The sequence below is a fragment of the Corylus avellana genome, chromosome 7 (assembly GCF_965113065.1).
Source record: "Corylus avellana chromosome 7, dhCorAvel1.hap1.2, whole genome shotgun sequence".
Classification (NCBI taxonomy): Eukaryota; Viridiplantae; Streptophyta; class Magnoliopsida; order Fagales; family Betulaceae; genus Corylus; species Corylus avellana.
In genome coordinates this window covers 10108992-10127476 of record NC_142496.1, presented here as the reverse complement: position 1 = coordinate 10127476, position 18485 = coordinate 10108992, and the positions used below count along the sequence as shown (strand labels likewise).

At 35.6% G+C, this 18485-nt stretch overlaps 1 protein-coding gene and 1 non-coding gene across 2 annotated transcripts; one reads left to right on the top strand and one right to left on the bottom strand.

The window, feature by feature from the left end:
- Window positions 1-1729: 1729 nt before the first annotated feature.
- On the top strand, window positions 1730-5722 carry LOC132183576 (Ribosomal protein L12/ ATP-dependent Clp protease adaptor protein ClpS family protein). Its single transcript, XM_059596902.2, has 3 exons — window positions 1730-1877; window positions 2030-2177; window positions 5304-5722. Exons 1-3 carry the CDS (start codon window positions 1811-1813, stop codon window positions 5566-5568), a joined length of 480 nt encoding a protein of 159 aa, XP_059452885.1. The 5' UTR covers window positions 1730-1810; the 3' UTR covers window positions 5569-5722.
- Window positions 5723-6982: 1260 nt separating this feature from the next.
- On the bottom strand, window positions 6983-7055 carry TRNAA-CGC (transfer RNA alanine (anticodon CGC)). The gene has a single exon. It is a non-coding gene; the product is annotated as a tRNA-Ala (tRNA).
- Between the last annotated feature and the right edge of the window lie 11430 nt (window positions 7056-18485).

The window sequence follows — 18485 nt, the reverse complement described above, 5'->3', positions numbered from 1 at the left end:
ATTAGAAATTTAGACAAATAAGCACCAAATAATCTCAATCCATGTAAGAAGACTTTTAACTGAATGATATACCACCCACAATACACTTTTATGTTTCATTTCTCCTTTTTCGGCTGCTAAAGAGTGTTTGCCAACTAAATTTAAATGAGGAAAAAAATTGATTGATGTAACATAAAAGTGAGTTGATGTAATATTAATGTAAAAAAGTAAAGAAGAAAATGCACTTTATCCCCCTCCCCCCAAGTTTGACCCAATTTTCAATTTGAATCCCAATGTTTAAAAATTTGCAATGTACCCTCATAAAGTTACAAAATTTTGCAATTCAACTACTCTGTTACCCAATTCCGTCTTCTCAGACGGAAAGTCGAACACATGTTCGACACGTGATAATTTTTCCCTAAATCTTCGCATTTTGCCCCTTATATTTTTAAAATAAAAATAAAAATAAAAATTGGGGTTGGCTGTAGCCACCCCCTTTGGCCATGGGGGTGGCCTCCCACGGCCCATGGGAGTGGTTCGGCCACCCACAAGGGGCCAAATGGTGGTGGCCGAAACCACCCACAAACCCAAGCCACCCCCATATGGCCAAGGCCACCCCCAAATGGCCGGATCTACCCCCAATCCGGCCAAATGGGGGTAGCCAAGCCATCCTATGGCCAAAGGGGGTGGCCAGCGACCCCCCAAATGGTCAATTTTTTTTTTTTTTTTAAATGAGGGGCAAAATAGGAAGATTTGAGAAAAATTATGACATGCCACGCTCATGTTCGACTTTTCGTTTGAGAAGACGGAATTGGGTAACGGAGTGGTCAAATTACAACATTTTGTAACTTTGTGATGATACATTATAAATTTTTAAATATTTGGGTTCAAATTGAAAAATTGGTTAAACTTTGAGGGGAGAGGGTAAACCGATAAAGCATCTATTCGTTCCATTGGCTAAAACAGAACAAAAAATAAAGCATAAACTTTCTCCATTACAGATGGTCTAAGGATTTACACAACAAAGAAATATTTGAGACATACACAAAAAAACAAAAACAAAACTACCATCAACCAAATTTCCTCACCCAGTAAAAGAAAATTTCTTTCAACACCTATTTTTGATAAAAGGGGCAATTAGCAGAAAATTAGTACTAAATCTTCATACCCATTCGGCATATACCAACCAACAAGCCAACAATATTTAAGCTTCAAGATTAGACGAAAGAGCCCCAACATTTGGTGATGAATTTTACAATTAAAACTGTAATTTCAATTTGACATATATAGATTGTAAACTAATAATGATCGTGTGATTCTTATTTTCATAAAATTAATAAGAACCATGTTAATTAAAGAAGAAGTAAATAATCTTCTTCTAAGGCATAGACCATGGCTGAAGGCTGAAGCTCAAAGGAAAGGGAATTTTTGTTTAATAAAAAAAACCAAGTCACCCTCCCACCTAAAACTAGAGGGAGAGAGTGAGCTTGAAATAATAAGATCTGGAGAGAGTGGGGCCCAAACCCGAATATCTCCGTTGAATAATTCGGTTGCATTCCAACCATACAAGGATCCAATTGTACAGCCACTCCTGATTACGTGACGTGTCAACACATTAGCGACTTAAAATGAACGTCTGGCCGTCCATTTGCGAGCACACATTTTCCTTTGCGCTTGTGACACACACATTATATACTCCTCTCCCCCACCACATTTTCTTCAATTAAAATAAATAATAATAATAATAATAAATCGATAGAAAATCAGAATGCAGGACCGGTAGGAAGAGGTTGTGGTGGAGAAGAGAGACACACAGAGAGAGAGAGCGGCCATGGAAACTGCTATGTGCAGTCGAGTCCCTCTTTCGCCGAACCACGTCTTCAACCCTACCAAACCCGGTACTCTCTTTCTCTCTTTCTCTTTCAATTGTTGCTTCAATTGGATTTCTGAATGGAAAATTCATGCAGAAATTGGTTGGTTTCTAAGATTTTGAATTGGCTATGGATGAGATAATTGAATGTTTCTTGTTATGGCTTGTGGCCCTGCGCAGGGGATAAGTACTCTGCTTACAAGCAATGCACGAACCGGAGCGTTTTGATGACAGTGTCCGCCGCTGGGTTAGGGAAAGGTGGCGGGTTACTGGAAAAGCCTACCATTGAGAAGACGACACCTGGCCGTGAATCTGAGTTCGACTTGAGGTAATATGAAATGTTCAATGAGTGAACTGTGTCAGTATGCCTAAGCACTTGCAAATTGCAATCTTATGAAATCTCTCACACTTTTCAGCTCTCACATCTAACCAACTGATCACTAGATAATTATTAATCACATAAAAATAAAAATAATCCAATTCTGGAGGTCCCTTGGCTTGTTTTGAAGTCGTTCAAGTCGGTTGGAAGCTTAATTCTTCATCTTGTTAAGTATCTAACCAATATGCTAAAAGCTGAAATGTGAAAAATTAGGCCTTTAAACCTATCCCATACTAAGTTGGCCCAATCTAGCTCCCATACCTCAAATTGGGCTCACCGTGCTCACCGTGATCATAACAATCCACCACGCTTTTGTGACGATGTTATGGTGGCCTACTCTGTAGCAGCTTTCACTTTGAATTTGGTAGCCTTGTTCACTTTTGCGGCAGCTTCACTCAAGCACCAAGTAGCCCTTTTCATAGGTCACCCTTTTTCGAGATTCGAAAACATGACGTGGTGTCTGCTCTTGATGTTAAATATTAAGTACCTAATCAATACACCAAAAGCTCCAGTATTGATAGAACGCAGAAAGTTAGGTCCTTAAACCTATTCCCTACTAGCTGACCCAATCTAGTGCTCATACCCCAAATTAGGCCCCACTAGGATCACAACACATCTATTTGCACATTTCTCAAACTACAAACTGCACATTTGTCTGACTTGTATAAGAAGCTACTGAAAGTGTAAATCTTTCTGTTATTGTTCTCTTGCTTATACCATCGAGACTAGTAATATGCTCACCTGCCTATACGCTGTTAGATTCTCAACCTTTCGGGTATGTTCTGTTCAACCCCTTTGTCATCTGATACAGAGGCAGATTGTTTCCCAGATAGGGTAGCTTTTATACTTTAAGTACTATCTATTTTTATTATTTTATATATATATATATATATGTTTTTAATCTTGTTCTTTCATGGGGGATCTCCTGTCTGTCATTTTTCATCTAGGAAATAACTATGTAATAGCTGATTGATAAGTAATTGGGTGTCACTGGAGTAGATTTAGGTAAGTCAGGACTTAGATTTTAGATTGTCTGGATTTGTGACATATTAGACATTAACTGCTCATATGTGGTTGCATTTTTTGTTATCACATATATGTACTCTTGATTTTGAGCTAGACTTAAGACTAGGATCATAGATATGTGTTATATTCTTTTTTGTAATTCATATATTTCCAACTTTGGAACTGTTGGTTTTTATTTATTCTTTTTTCTTTTTGTTTTTTCATAATGCACAAGACAAATACTTACAAAAAAAAAAAAAAAAGTAATGCAAAAGACAAATCAAGTCCAGTACAGGAGTATATAAAAATTAAAAGTCAATTTATAAATTACCTCCCTGTGGTAAGGATAATTATAATTACATAAGTATTTAATTAAAAGTTAATTTATAAATTACCTCCCTGTGGTTAAGGATAATTATAATTATCTTCCTTTCCTATTTTTTAGAACCGTCACTAAACCTTCCTATTGTGTGGAGAAAAATAAAATCGTCATATTTTCCATTATAATTGATGGGTTCTCCCACATAATGTGCACCTCATGGCTTCAAAAAACTTAGCCCTTAGGTGGAGCTCAATACAGCTTGAAGTTTCCTTGAAAAGGTGACAAGACAACTTTGTTCTTGATTTGTGGAAAAACAGCACTATTCTCGTCCATTACAAGGGCCAAGTGAGGCTAAATTTTGTGTTTCTCATAACATCTACATGTCATATAAGGGAATTTGTCAATGGGGATGGAAACTAGACAAGTTTATTTTGCTTCAACCACATAGAGTTTTAATGACAATTTCCCAAATATGAAAAGATAATTCGTAATTAGCCATAACCACAAGTTGTTAATTTTAAATTTACCAAAAATTGAATATCTGTCATATGTCTATCCAAAAAACCTAAGCATTTAGTAGATAATTTTCATTCAAAATTGGAGTATGCATGCTCCAACAAAATTAGGTTTTGAATTTTGGTTTTCTTTCCTCAAATTTTTTGTACTTCTATTTCTCCTAGATGCTTCAATGCTGTAAATTTTGTGTCTTTTTCTCTCTTCACCATTTCTATTGGCTTTCTTCCCCTCTCTTTTTCTAGTTACCACCAAAACTAACTTGTAAGATTGAACAAATATAACACAAAGAAAGGTATCTTTTTTGGCATCCCTTTTTGTATAATATGCAAATCCATCTTCCATCCTATTATGTTAACGACACTCATTTTTAAGGCAAGCTCTTCGCTACATCTAATTTGAACTCAAATTATATATGTAGTCTCACACACATTGTAACTTATTTGTCAGTACTCAACTTCTATATGCATGTATATTAAAAGCTTATTACAATATATAGTCTAGATTGATTGCATATACTGAAATCACTTCAAAATGGAGTTGATTTGCTTTTCAAAATTGATTCAAAACCAAATTGAACTAGTTATTCAGCTCATCATTCACTCTCTAACATGTCAAAATTAATTTTAGTTTCCTATTTTTACATTCTCTTTTTGCTTTCCCGAGATAAATCCTGACTTTTCCATTGTGTTTGTCCATGTTGCTCTTAATTGAGTTGCATTTCTCTTGGGGGCTCAACTTCTGTAAGTTGTTATCTGTTCTTTACCGTATTATTACAATTTTAATCCTAAGTTAATTACCAGTGCTCCAGAGCAAGAGATGGAGCATGGAGCATACCACCATCATTTTAGTGGTAGAAAGAAGGGAACTATGGGAATTTCCCACTGAAAGTAGAAAGAAGTAAATTATGAAATTGCCCTTATATTTTTGGGGTGAATAGCTAATGCATTTTTTAACCTCAAAGTGATAAACTATAATTGCAAATGGTTAATTGTTGCTCGAATTGTCTAATTTAATAAATAAAATTGACCACAGAATAGCCAAAAACCATACAGTTAACAATCCTTGCAGGCGTTTTCATTTTTCTTCTCTGGTTGTGCCTTCAGGTTGTTGATTAACTATATTTGCTTAACATCATTTAAGTTCATGCAGAATTCATGCTAAGATAGGGATGACAATCCTTTTCTTTAGATGATAAGAGAAGATTCAACTATGTTCATTACTTTGGCTTTCAGAAAATCAAGGAAAATGTCCCCGCCTTACCGTGTTCTGCTGCATAACGACAACTTCAACAAGAGGGAGTATGTTGTCCAAGTGTTAATGAAGGTCATCCCTGCAATGACCCTTGACAATGCAGTTAATATCATGCAAGAGGCTCATTATAATGGCATGGCAGTGGTAATCATCTGTGCCCAAGCTGATGCAGAGGAGCATTGTATGCAACTGAGAGGAAATGGTCTTTTGAGTTCAATTGAGCCTGCCAGTGGTGGCTGTGAGTAATCTTCTCATATTGTCAGCTTTAATCCATTTCTTGTTCTAGAATTCTGCTCCTATGTACATAAACTCGAAAAGTCCATATTAAGATGAACCTTTGTTATCATGTTTCCCATGTTAAGACATGTCTACAACTATACATCACTGCTGTTTATTCTGATGGACGGTTATCAGTTTGTGTGCATTGTATCCAAATTTGAATGGATATAATTTTGTTTTATTTTATTTTGTTTTTAATGAGCATTGCTCTGTAGGAGTATGGAACAAAAGTACTTGTTCCCATACACTTACAAAATTTGTTTACGAAGACCCTTATCATCTTTACCTGAATTATATCCAACGGGCCGACATGTTTTTTTAGGACAGTTTTCTTCTCTTGCTACTGGTATGTATTTTTAATAGGATTAATAAAGCATGTATGCACGTGAGGATATGCGTTTGAACAGCATATGTATGAACTTAAGGAATGTTTTCTAACCCCACTACTCAAAAGATTTTTTTTTTTTTTTCTTTTTTTGTTAATAAGAATATTGGTTGTAAAATAAAAGAAAGAGGAATCCTACTTTCTAACCCAACTTCTCTCACTGGTGAGGCAATTAGGGGTGTTCAAATGAGGCAGTTATAACATCTCCGTCAACCGCTTTGGTAGGCGGTTATAAAAAACTGCTAACCGCCTACCCTTATATATAATAATATATATTATATATTTTATATTCATAATAATTATAATATAACATCCAAAATGGCGTCGTTTTGGCGTGTATGACTGTATGTATGTGAAATATAATGTAGTATGTGATGTTTTTGGCCAAGCCTTATTCAAAAAAATTGCCTGGCCTAAAAACCAGCATGTTCATTTCATCTTTTTGTGAACACTTTGCCTCAAAACGTTTAAAATAAGCAAAAAAAAAATAAAAAAAAGGTCTAGTAATGGCCCAAAACACTTAAAAAACTCAAAAACCCATATAAAAAAGAGGGTAAAACAAAAGAGCATGGCACGCCGCGTGCAAAATTTTTTTAAAACAATAAAGAAAAAATTTTTTTTGCACGGGTGTGCCACGCACTCCGCGTGCCTTGTATCAGTGCCCTAAAAAAAATGTTATAAAACCGTCGGTTATTGGTTTGAATAACCCCTAACAGCCAATTGCTTAGGCGCTTGCGGTTATTAAAAATTGATAACCGCCCAAGGTGGTTGCTGTTATAGCCAATAACTGTTAATCGTAACTGCTTGTACAACTCAAATTGTATTAAAAGGAGACTTAGACAATATATATATATATATATATATATATATATATAATTTTGAAAAAAAATCAAATAAAGTCGCTTTATGAGATGATTAGACAAAGAAATGCAGAAAAGAAAAATATTCGAGATTGAATCAGCAGTGGTAAAAAATTAAAAATAGCTAAAAACAAAATGGAGACGCGGGGAATCGAACCCCGTGCCTCTCGCATGCGAAGCGAGCGCTCTACCATATGAGCTACGTCCCCATTTGTGATATTTGTTGAATTATTATTTATTCAATTTAAAAAACCCCAAACTATTACAGAGCTTATCTTAACACCAAAAGGAATGAGAACCATTCTGATTCTGCCATGCAAACAATATTCAACCAGAATATTTATAAAAAATTACAATTAAAATGTTACATTACGCCTAGGCACGGTCTAGTCTTGTTGACAAATCGAGTGTCAAGGGCCTATTTATTGCATTGGAATGGAACCATACAATATTGACCAAAAAGTGTGGTTCGATTATATATAATTGGGGTGAGCATAGTGTATGCTCAAATTAATTGGTTCCTTTCTTGACAAGAAGGGCTCCGATAGAAGCAATACTCATTTCCTATCACATAAAACAAAGGGAAAAAGAGTTTATGAGTTTAATTACTCTTCAAGGTTTAAATTTTATTGACTTTTAGTCTAGAAAATTCTAATAATTATCAAATAGATTCTTCTATCATAGTTCCATTAATTTTTTAATGTCCATGCCACGTAATACCCAATTAAAAGCCGACATAGGTAACATTAGCACATTTAGCACGTCTACTTAGTGTTGAACACTAGCTTGTCATGTCATACCACATCAGCATAACACATCATTGAGATTTTTTTAAAATAATAATAATTAAAAAAAAAAAAAAAAAAGCAGTACATTTTGAATGAACCCTTAATTATTCACAATCTTCGAGTTTCGGTTCCTCTTTGTTAGCTAAAGTATGCTATTGTTCCCATTTCCCAAGGTTTAGCGGTAGTTAACCAATAGAGTGTCGCAGTAACTCTTTCCAACGAAACCCTAAACCCTAAAAGCTCTCTTCTCTCTCCTCTAAACACCCCTTTCCCAGCAACCAGAGCGAGAGGAAGAGGGTCAACCTTATGGTTTCCCTCCTCGTCTTTTAATCTACTTCCTTCAACCTTTTGTTTTTTTTTTGCTGGGATTATCTCTTCATGAGAAATCTCTCTTCTCTCTAGAGTTCTCTATAGATTTATCCAAGATCCTTATAAAACAACAGCAGTCTGAGCTCCCCTCCCTCGCCGGCCACATCTCCTTGCTCACCTGTCGTCTTCTCCACCGCGTTGTCGGCCGGATCTGCGAAGGCTTGAAGATTGAGTTTTTTAAAATCAGATCTTCCTTTCTCTGCTAGACCCTAGGGCTGACAATTTTGACACGACCCGACAACCCGAAACGAACACGACACGAAATTAGCGGGTTTGGGTTTACATTAAACGGGTTTGGGTCATAAACGGGTCAACCTGTTTATGACCCGTTTATGAGTGTCTGGCGGGTCGTGTCACGGGTCGACCCGCGGGTGACCCGCCAGACCCGTTTATCTTTTTTTTCTTTTTTTTTTTTTTTTTTTTTTTTTTTTTTTAATGCCTAAAGGAAAAAGTGAAAAACGTATACTGTGATTACTGTCGTCTCCTTCAATCTCTAGATCTAGAATCCTCCAACCCTCTCGGCCTCACTCCTCAATCCTCACGCAATCAAGGCCCACGCCCACGCCACACCATTGCCGCTCCTCCGATCCACTGCCGCTCTCTCTCTCTCACCGCTCCTACACTCCTTAGTCCTCACGCAGCCACGGCCCAAGCCACCACCGCTCCTCCACTGTAAATTGAGCAGTCGGCAGCACTAGTCTCCATACACATAGAAGAACCCCATCGAAAAACATGTCTCATCAGCTTAGTACCCTCTTCTCCATAGCACTTCTCATCAGCTTGGTGCTAACCCAAAGGTCCCAAACCCAAGCCGCTCGTCCGGCGCCTATCTTGGCTGCGAATTCTCTGGTTCAAACCCAACAACATGGGCTATGTACGGTGAGTCCAATATTTTATTTCCTATTATTAAAACTATTATTATTTTATTTAAAAACAAAAACAAAAAAAAAAACAAAAAATCATTTTTTTAGTTATACAGGTAAACGGGTCGTGTTGGGTTGTGTCGACCCGGCACATTTTTTTAACGGGTCTCACGGGTCGTGTCGAGTGACTCGTGAAAATACCCGTGTCGTGTCATGTCGGGGGGTCCGACCTGTTTAATAAACGGGTCGTGTTTGGGTATTGCTTAAACGGGGTCGCGGGTACCCGCAGGTCGTTAACGGGTCGACCCGCGGACCCGTTTTGCCAGCCCTACTAGGCCCAGACTACAACACACTATGCCACCGCTTTCACCGGCGTCGCAACTCCCCGGAGCCACCTTCCGCCTCTTCCCCAGACAGCCACGTGCCAACGTGTGCCCCTCACGCGCTTGCGTGTGGATCTAGTATGCCGGCAAGTGCGCCTCACGCTCCGGGCAATTTCTGTCCCTCCACTGCAACTGCTTTTTTTGAGTTCTTTATGCTATTTTATGTATTTTTCTTGTGTTGTTGCTTTAAGATCTACCCAATCTGGTTGAGCTTCAGACTCTTTGTCTATGTAGGTGATCTTTTTTTATCTTTTTTGGTCTTTTTGAATCGGTTGGGTTTCAAACCCTATGGTTGTGAAGGAGGCCTTTTTTCTTTTTCCTTTGGTTCTTTGCTTCTTGATCTTCACAGCTTCGTTAGAAGCTTGTTTAGATTCAAGTTATCAGGGGTATTTTTACCTTGGATGGTTGAACCCATCAAAATGCGCCACGGCTTTCAAAGGCTGCATTCGCAAGTGACTGATTTCACCTCACAATTCATTGAGGTGTTAGGAGTCTGTTTGAATCGAGTATTCTCTAAGCTTGTATTTGCTTTCTATCTTTCTTGTTGTTGTAATCTCTTTTAGCTTGAATGGAAGTCAGATTGTTACAAAAAAAAAAATAGTGTCACAGTAATGTTTGTTGGATTATTTAATATGCAAATAAATTCATTATAATATTATTATGGGCTAATTACATTTTCCTCCCATGAATTACGAGGCATTGTCACTTTGCCCTCATGAACTGACAACCTTACTGTCCGACCCTATCAAACTACCATTTTGTTCCCCAAACCCCCCTTTCGTCAATCAACCACATTAAAAAACTTGAAATTGATTCAAATACCCCAACTTTATATACAAAAATTACATATAATACCCTTAAAATTAAACAATTATTTTAATATATATATATATATATATATATATATATATATATATATATATATATATATATATATATAGTCTGATAAGGTGGCTAGGGGTGGTTCGTTGCCACCCCCGGCCCATTGGGGTGGCGCACAGCCACCCCAGCTGCCTCTAGGGCAGCTCGTGGGCCACCCTCGAAGGCCACCCCCAAATCTGGCTAGGGGTTGGCCGCACGCCACCCCAAAGGCAGGTGGGTAGACATGCTAATTGTGTTATTGTGACACGTGTTGACTTTTAATTTGATATTATATGGCATAACATTTTTAAAAAGTAAAGGAACGTTGACAAAATGACCTATTTACTAACAGAATTTCAGGGAGTATAAATCAGTAAAATTTAACCCTTAGAGAGCGATTTGGTAAAAGGTAATACCTCAAGGGCCTATAGGGCATTTTTTCCTAAAAGCTAAAGTTTTAAAGCTAGGTGTGGAACTACATGTATACTTGGGGAGTATAGACCCCCAAAAAAACTTAAAATATGATATAGACCCTTCAAAATTAATTTTTTTACCACTCAAAGAGTCTTTTTTCTAGTTTTTCCCTACTCACACCTAAAATTCTAGTTCTAACCCTGTTTAAATCCTAGAGGCAACGAGGAGCTTTTACTTATTTATTAATGTTTGCCTCAAAAGGTATTGGTTGGCTCAAATTTTTTTTTTCCTCCTAAAATCCGAATAAAAATTTATATCGTACACATATCGGATCTTGTACGACCACAGTGTTGCAGGACGACAATATGTACACACAAGTTCTCCCGTCATGGTCATCCATATATATTGGTAGCACGCATAAAAGACTAATCAAAATTAAATACATTGCTTACTATTTTTAAACCAACTTATATGGAGATATTTTACTATAAAGATGTTCAAAACTTGATGATTTTAAATGCCACATTTGTTTATAGCCTCCGGTTGTATATTGCACATACATCATTCCTATTATCTAAATACTTGAACGATAATGATTTTAAATGCCACATTTGTTCATAGAAGGGTGGGCAAAATATTGGACCCTATGATTCAACAACAAGCACAAATAAAAACAAGTCCGTCCATAGGGGTTTGGTCAACTCTCTAGTAACAATATAGATGATATCAATGTTAGTACACCTTTTAAAAAATTTAAATGATGTAGCATTAAATATACCGTTAAATTCACCAACTTTAAATCCTGACCAACTTAGAGTCTGTTTGGTATTGCGTTTGAAAAATAGAGTTTTTAAGTTAAAAAGAGCTTTTAGGCAAAAGCTCTATTTTTAAACTTTTGCCAAAAGTGTTTTTTTTTTTTTTTGGCTATTTTTAGGCTTTTTGGACCCTTAAAAGCACTTTTAATTTTTTTACCAAGCGAGTTTTTTTTTTTCAAACGAACTTTTTGAGTGTTAAAAGCAATTTTAGGTCACTCAAACGCAATCCCAAATAGGCCCTTAACATGAAATGGATAGCATATACTTCGTTTGAAATGGAGAAGATTCTTGTCCCATGGGGATGGTGTTTAAAAGAATATCATTTATATATATAAATACTTATAACCCATATAACTCTACCAAGTCTCATTTTGGAAAATAAATAAATAAATAACAATAATAACAATAATAACAATAATAATAATAATAAAAAGAAGATTGATTATGATATAGGTCATTCCCAATCATCTATCCGAGGAATGGAAGCATGAGACAAACTAACTATATTAATGATTATTTTCTATTTGTATGAAAAAAGTGTACTTTATGAGAAACACTATTTTGCAGTCTCTTAGCTGATGTAACATGCTCAATTGACTCTTACATCAATCTTAATTAAAAATAAAAACTAAAAAATATTCGAAGGTAAATTAAGCATGAAACATTAGGTGAGTATACTGGAAGAATGCAAAATAGCATTTCTCTTGATTTATTAGTAGTTCCACGGACTGCACCAGCACGGAACTTGTAACTGAGTTGTGGTGCCTTCATGCCAACAACCTACATACATTACCTTACACAATCAATGAAGCCTTGAATGGAAAGAGAGTTAAAGAGACCCAAATAACCTAAAAACTGTCTTTCCAATAACCTCCACAACTACAGCAACTTTGATGCAAACTTACAATAATTTAAATAATGTAAGCACGAAAAAATCAGAATCAATGGGGGCATTAATCTATCTACGGGAAGAAGACAATGGAGCTACAAATTAAGAAGCTAAAATCTACAGTTTTGAGTTATTTACATATCAGACACAGGCTTTGGAGCTTTTACAGGCCTGAATAAGTTAGTGTGATGAAGCACATAAGAAAGATCCAGAAATTAAATACCTGAGCAAAGCATACAAGCCTCTGGCATTCCCATTCATTAAGAAAGATGGCATGTTAAGGGCATTTTTTTTTAATATAAGAAGCCCCATGCTCTTCATACCTGTTGATAATAGCACACAAAAAGTGAAATGATGAAATAACGTGTATAAAAAAGTACAAGTATTCACTTACGAGAAATACTTCACACACTCTAAATGCATACTTTTGACGTGACACTAAAAATCACCATTGAATCCAAAATCCAATAGTGATCCATCAAAAGGGAATATGCAGGAGTCGATGTAGTATTTCTCTTCACTTAATGCTCAACACTAATTTCGTAAGCACGACGTCAATTTTTTGTTCGAATAGATATTGTCCTTTCATATGCCAGGGGTGGGGGGAGGGGCCACATTATAGACATATAATTAAGATGAATGTTAACTTCTAAAAGTGAAGCTTATATCATCACCGAGTAACGTTATTGTGTGAAAACATAGAATATGTACAAAAGATGGGGATAGAAACTTATCGACTAATAGGCTAATAACTTTTATACAATAAGTCAGCATAGTACATAAAGGACAATGTGATTTATTGAGAAGTTATCACAAATATCACTTGAAATTCAAAATATAAAGAAGCACCATAAAAGGGAATAAAATTTTCCAGCACACAAAGCTACCAACACACACACACCCACATATTGATATGCTACACAAAAACTTGGTTAAAAATATGTATATATATTTCAAAAAAAAAAAAAAAAAAAAGTAACAGTAATCAGATCCTCTCAAAACTAAGTGCTTAAGTAAGTCACATGCAAGAATCCGGTGTGTAGAAATTGGGTAAAAACTGAGTTTGCTTGACACGTAAACAGAAAATATGAACTCAAATAAAATTGTGAAGCAAGTCATTCTTTCTTTTGGTTGGAAGGTGGGCGATACTTTGTGAAGAACATAACCATCATGCACTAGGGCAACTGTAGTTGATTCTCCACCACTGAATAACTAGTTGGTAATTATCGAAAATATCATACCTTAGTTTTGCTTCTAACATATATCAAGAAATATTATAAGAGGATAAACATTAGATCAAAATATAAGTGAAAAGGAAAAACTTAACAATTGCACACACTGCATTTTTATTGATGAGAATATTCTAATCAACAGAATATGCTTTCTCAGCTTTGCAAGCTCATATATGCATTTAGTTTTTTTTTTCCCCAAGAGATAGCTCAATCGGCTGGGACCACGCCTAATGAAGCGGAGGTCATTAGTTCGAATCCTCATCCCCCCTCTTGTGCAAACACACACACACACACACACACACACATATATATATATATATACTTTTTCAGATTTGTTATACTTTTTAATTTGGTGTCTTAACGGTGTAGCCCAACATATTAAAGAAAATTCAAATGTTTTCCATTCCACCTATAAAAATCTAAGGAAACGGTGTAAAGAAAAAGTAACTCAAGAAAAGGAGAGAAGGTTTGAGCTAATATGAAACTCCTAAGATAAGCCCCAAGAAACACTAAAATTCAAGCAATATTACTCCATAGCATGAAATGTCACAAAATAATCACAGAAATTAATACAATCTAAATATGATATACAAAGTGGCCTAAACTAAAAGGGATGTCAAACAATAACACTTTAGCATTTGGTAGAAATTAAGGTAATGCAAGAAGAGAAGCCGATACTAATACTGATATTGAATAATTACATATATCCTATCAGTCAACAACTAATGAGGTAGCACACCCTGATGCAAAAAATGTGAGAACCTAGCATCAACAAGAACTCCAATCAATCACCATATTGACATTTCTTGATAAGGAGAGGAAAAAGAGCATATTCATATTGATAATCAGACTGATTCAATTTGAAGTGAGTTCATGGGTCCACTAGGGGCATACAACATTCTTGGCCAAAAATAGTGTGGGAACTTCGTACTTCTCTCAAACATAAGCTCTGCCATCCTGTCAGATACATGAAAATCAAACTCTTTTACTACAAACTAATATCCTAAAGAATAAAATACAAAGACCTAAAACCATTAATATTGGTTATCAATAAAAGAAATAAAGCTTTATTGAGTTAGGTTGGTAGAATTATTCATCATCAACAAATAAAATAACTAAATAAAAACTGTTTAGCAAATATGTAAAGTTAGAGCCAGATAATGAAAGAATATAGCCCTCTGTGACAAGAACCTTTATCTTGTCTAGATTTTATAAATAAACCACTAATCAATTACCATGCTCATCCAATAGAACTTAACAATATGTGCTATTTAAACCATGAAATTAAACTTTCCTCCATTAATCAAACCAATTTAAATGTTACAAAAGAAACCTATTAGACTAATAGGATGGCACTTATGCTCATACTACATGCAACATTTTTATACAACTGGCACCCTCTTCTCGACAAATTCAACTAAAATGCATTTATGCGTAAGATCATTCCACTTTCTAAAAGAGCAATATTAAGTCTTAGTTTTTCATAATCTTAAATCTTAAAACATTTCCAATCACCCAAATTAACATCATCATCTCCACAATAAGTTTCTTTTGCACTTTTGCTTAAGGTTATCTTCTCATAAAGCTTCTAAAGAAAGTGTGACACAGATAACTTATATCATCCTTTCTTAAATTGTAGGTAACCCATCTGAGGCAGAGAGTGCAAAGGTCAACACTCAAAATGTTTCGTCCAAGCTTATTCACTTTGAAGTCAATACATGTGATGCAAAGCATATAGAAGAGGACTTTTTACGAACACTTGATCATCCAAAGAGGAACACTAAAAGGAAGCCTAGGCGTCCATAAGTTTGATTATGTGATCAATCTTGGTTTTTTTTTTTTTTTTTTTTTTTTTTTTTTTTTTTTTAATGTTTTGTGTCTTGAACTTTAGTATTTTTTTATGTTAAGTCTTTTAATTTTTATGTAACAAGTCATGTGACTATTTAATTATTCCTGTGACCACTACATGACAGATTTAGAACGCACGGTTAGATTAGATTTGAATTAGTGGTGTTGTGATCGTGTCTTAACTAGGGAATCAACTTATTATCTTATTTAGAGCTTTCTGAAGTTGTAAGAGCAGCTTTTTCTAGAGAATTGAATGAACTTTCAGCTAACATTTGTGGCTTTTCTCTCCCTTTCTCATAGGGATTGAGTTTGGGTATTCTTGCTAATTTGATAGCTCGAACTAGCTCTCTCATTTCCCTCTTAAACTCTCTTTTCCTTTCATTCATATTCAGAATTGCATCAACATGGCGACTGTTGGATCTTTCCAGACCAGAAGTACATACATGCACCTTAATCCAAGTTATATGCGTTGAACAAATAGTTTGGCTGTTCTCTCACAATGATCAACTTCAAAAATTAATTGTTACAAGTTGCCCCAAGAGAAATCAGAAAGAACAGAGTTCAGTATCGGTACTCGGATGGAGGTGCAACCACTGAAGGAGGCTCTACCAGAATGTTGTATTCCATTAGCAGTCTGGTAATTGCATCCAAAGTTAAATTGGCGGATGGGCAGGTATGTGGCCAAAGTCATTGCCACGGTCACTAGAGGCCACGCAACCCTAGTACACGGGGGTAAATGTTTACATGGGCCCTATTATGAGATAATGACTATAAACAATTAATTTTGATGATTTATGATGTTTTATTTCAAGACGTATCAATATGGATATGAGATGGGAGATGTAACAGCTGGTGCAAACTGTGTTTCATGAAGATAAAGTGAAGGAAATATGTGGTATAGCAATGTGTCGACAGACTTGTAGTGACAAGCTAGTCTGGTCGGGTGCAACAAATGGAGCTTTTACTGTGCGTAGGGCATATCACATGGCAAAAGAACGAAGAATGAATGATGAAGGGAGCTGGTCCAATCCGCAGGTGATGGAATTATCAAGTTTAAAGCCTCCCTTGAATGAAAGCTTATACCGCCTTTCATATGGGCACGTCCGATGATGGCCCTTGCCTTACGAGCCTCACCTACCAAGAGAAAGAAAAGCCTTATAAAAAAGCCATACAACTCTTCATCAAAGGTACGCATTATCTTCGTCTCTTACTCTTGCATTTTTTTTTTCTACTCACTCATTATCAAACTCTTGTTAACCTAAACATTAGAGCTCTCTTGTGCTGGCATGCCACAGGCCAGCGTGATCTCCCCTGTAGCTTTTTATTTTTTGCAAGTGATCTGTCGCCAAATCGGCCATTCAAAAATCTACTTCAACAGCTATCACTACAAAAATTTGTCAAAATAGAGACATGTAGAAAGTGACATTTTAAGCCCAAAAAAGTCACTATTGAATTAGTGACGTTCGAATAGTGACATTTTACAAATGTTCTTAAACATAGTGATTGTAATAAAAATTCGAGATGTTTCAACAGTGAAAATGTCACTACAAGGCGACCTTTTGCTCACATGTCACATCGCCTTCCCAAAGGTGATGTGAGAATAGTGCATGTCACCCAGCCACCCCTCGTTGAGGGTGGGGGGTGGCCCTTGGCCCGAAAGGGCACCCCCGGCTTCACAAGTGGCCCATGAGCCACCCACGACCACCTCTGGGGTGGCTTGCTGGCCACCCTCAGGGACATCTAAGGTGGCCCGCAAGCCACCCCCTCCCCCAGGGGTGGATGCCGGTTTGGCAGCAAACTGGTAGCCCCCTAGCTTTTTTTATTTTTTATTTTTAAATTATTTTTATGTGTGTGGCTGAAATAGGAGAAATTTTGAATTTTTTGGGTATGAGTGGTTGTTATAAACGCAAACTTTGAGTTCCAATATTTTCAAAATTAGAGACGTTTGAATAGTAAAATAATGTTAACACATCCCTATTCACGTACGAAAGGCAACGTATGAATATTGACGCGTGAACAGTATGCTACTATTCATGTGTCGCCAGTTAGCATTCCAAGGTTTGAAACTCTATATATTGCCCTTTTAGTAGAACTTGTCAGGTGAGAATTTTCCCCAACATCATGAACTGGGGGTGTCAAGGCGGTTGCGGTTACGGTTAGCGGTTATTGGCAATAACCGCTAACCGTAACCGCCTTAACGGTTAGTAGATTTCACTAACCGCAACAGCTAACTGCCTAACAGTTAACGGTTAGCGGTTAACCGCCTGTTAGCGGTTAGTGAAATAGATAACCGTCCACTAACCACTTTTTCAAAATTGGGCTTTTTTTTTTGCCCTCATTTTTTTTTTTTTTTTTTTTTTTGTATTTTTAATGTCTTCTTGGGCCCAATTGCTATAAAAAGAGCCTACATTGAAAAATAAAAAATATTTGACCCAAAATTTACATTTACTTGTACTTTAAAAAAAAATTCCTTAAATATTAAATCATAACTGGTTAACATTTTTTTTTTTTTTTAAAAAAAAAACATATAAAAAAAAAATTCAACACAACACATAAAAAAAAGTTTCAGAATTCAGACAACTATCACAACATATAATGATAATACATTAATACTCAAATTGTATTTATAAGTAATACATTGGTCGCTGTTTAATCCAATATCAATTACCTAATTTGATATTATACGAATCATATCACCATTGTACATTAATAATATGATTCACTTGAAGTCTTGAATAAAGTATTTGAATTGTCATTGAATCATATGATTAAGTATTGATATTATACATTTATATTATTCATATGCATATGTCGACTTATATAGACTTATAACATATGTAGATTTATAAGTTTATAACATACATTGGAAATAAGTCTCTAGATATTTAATTGTTGTATTAGTATGAATTGTATACTTATGAGTTATGTCATATTATATATGTATAATTTGTTATTATATAATCAAATGATTTAATGATCAATTGATCATGTGATATAATCATATAAATTATAGTGATAATACATTAATACTCAAATTGTGATTTAATTAAAAAAATTGTGATTTAATGATCAAGTGATTATATGATATAATCATATAAATTATAGTGATAATATATTAATACTCAAATTATGATTTAATTATTTTTAAAAAAAATTGTGATTTAATGATCAAGTGAT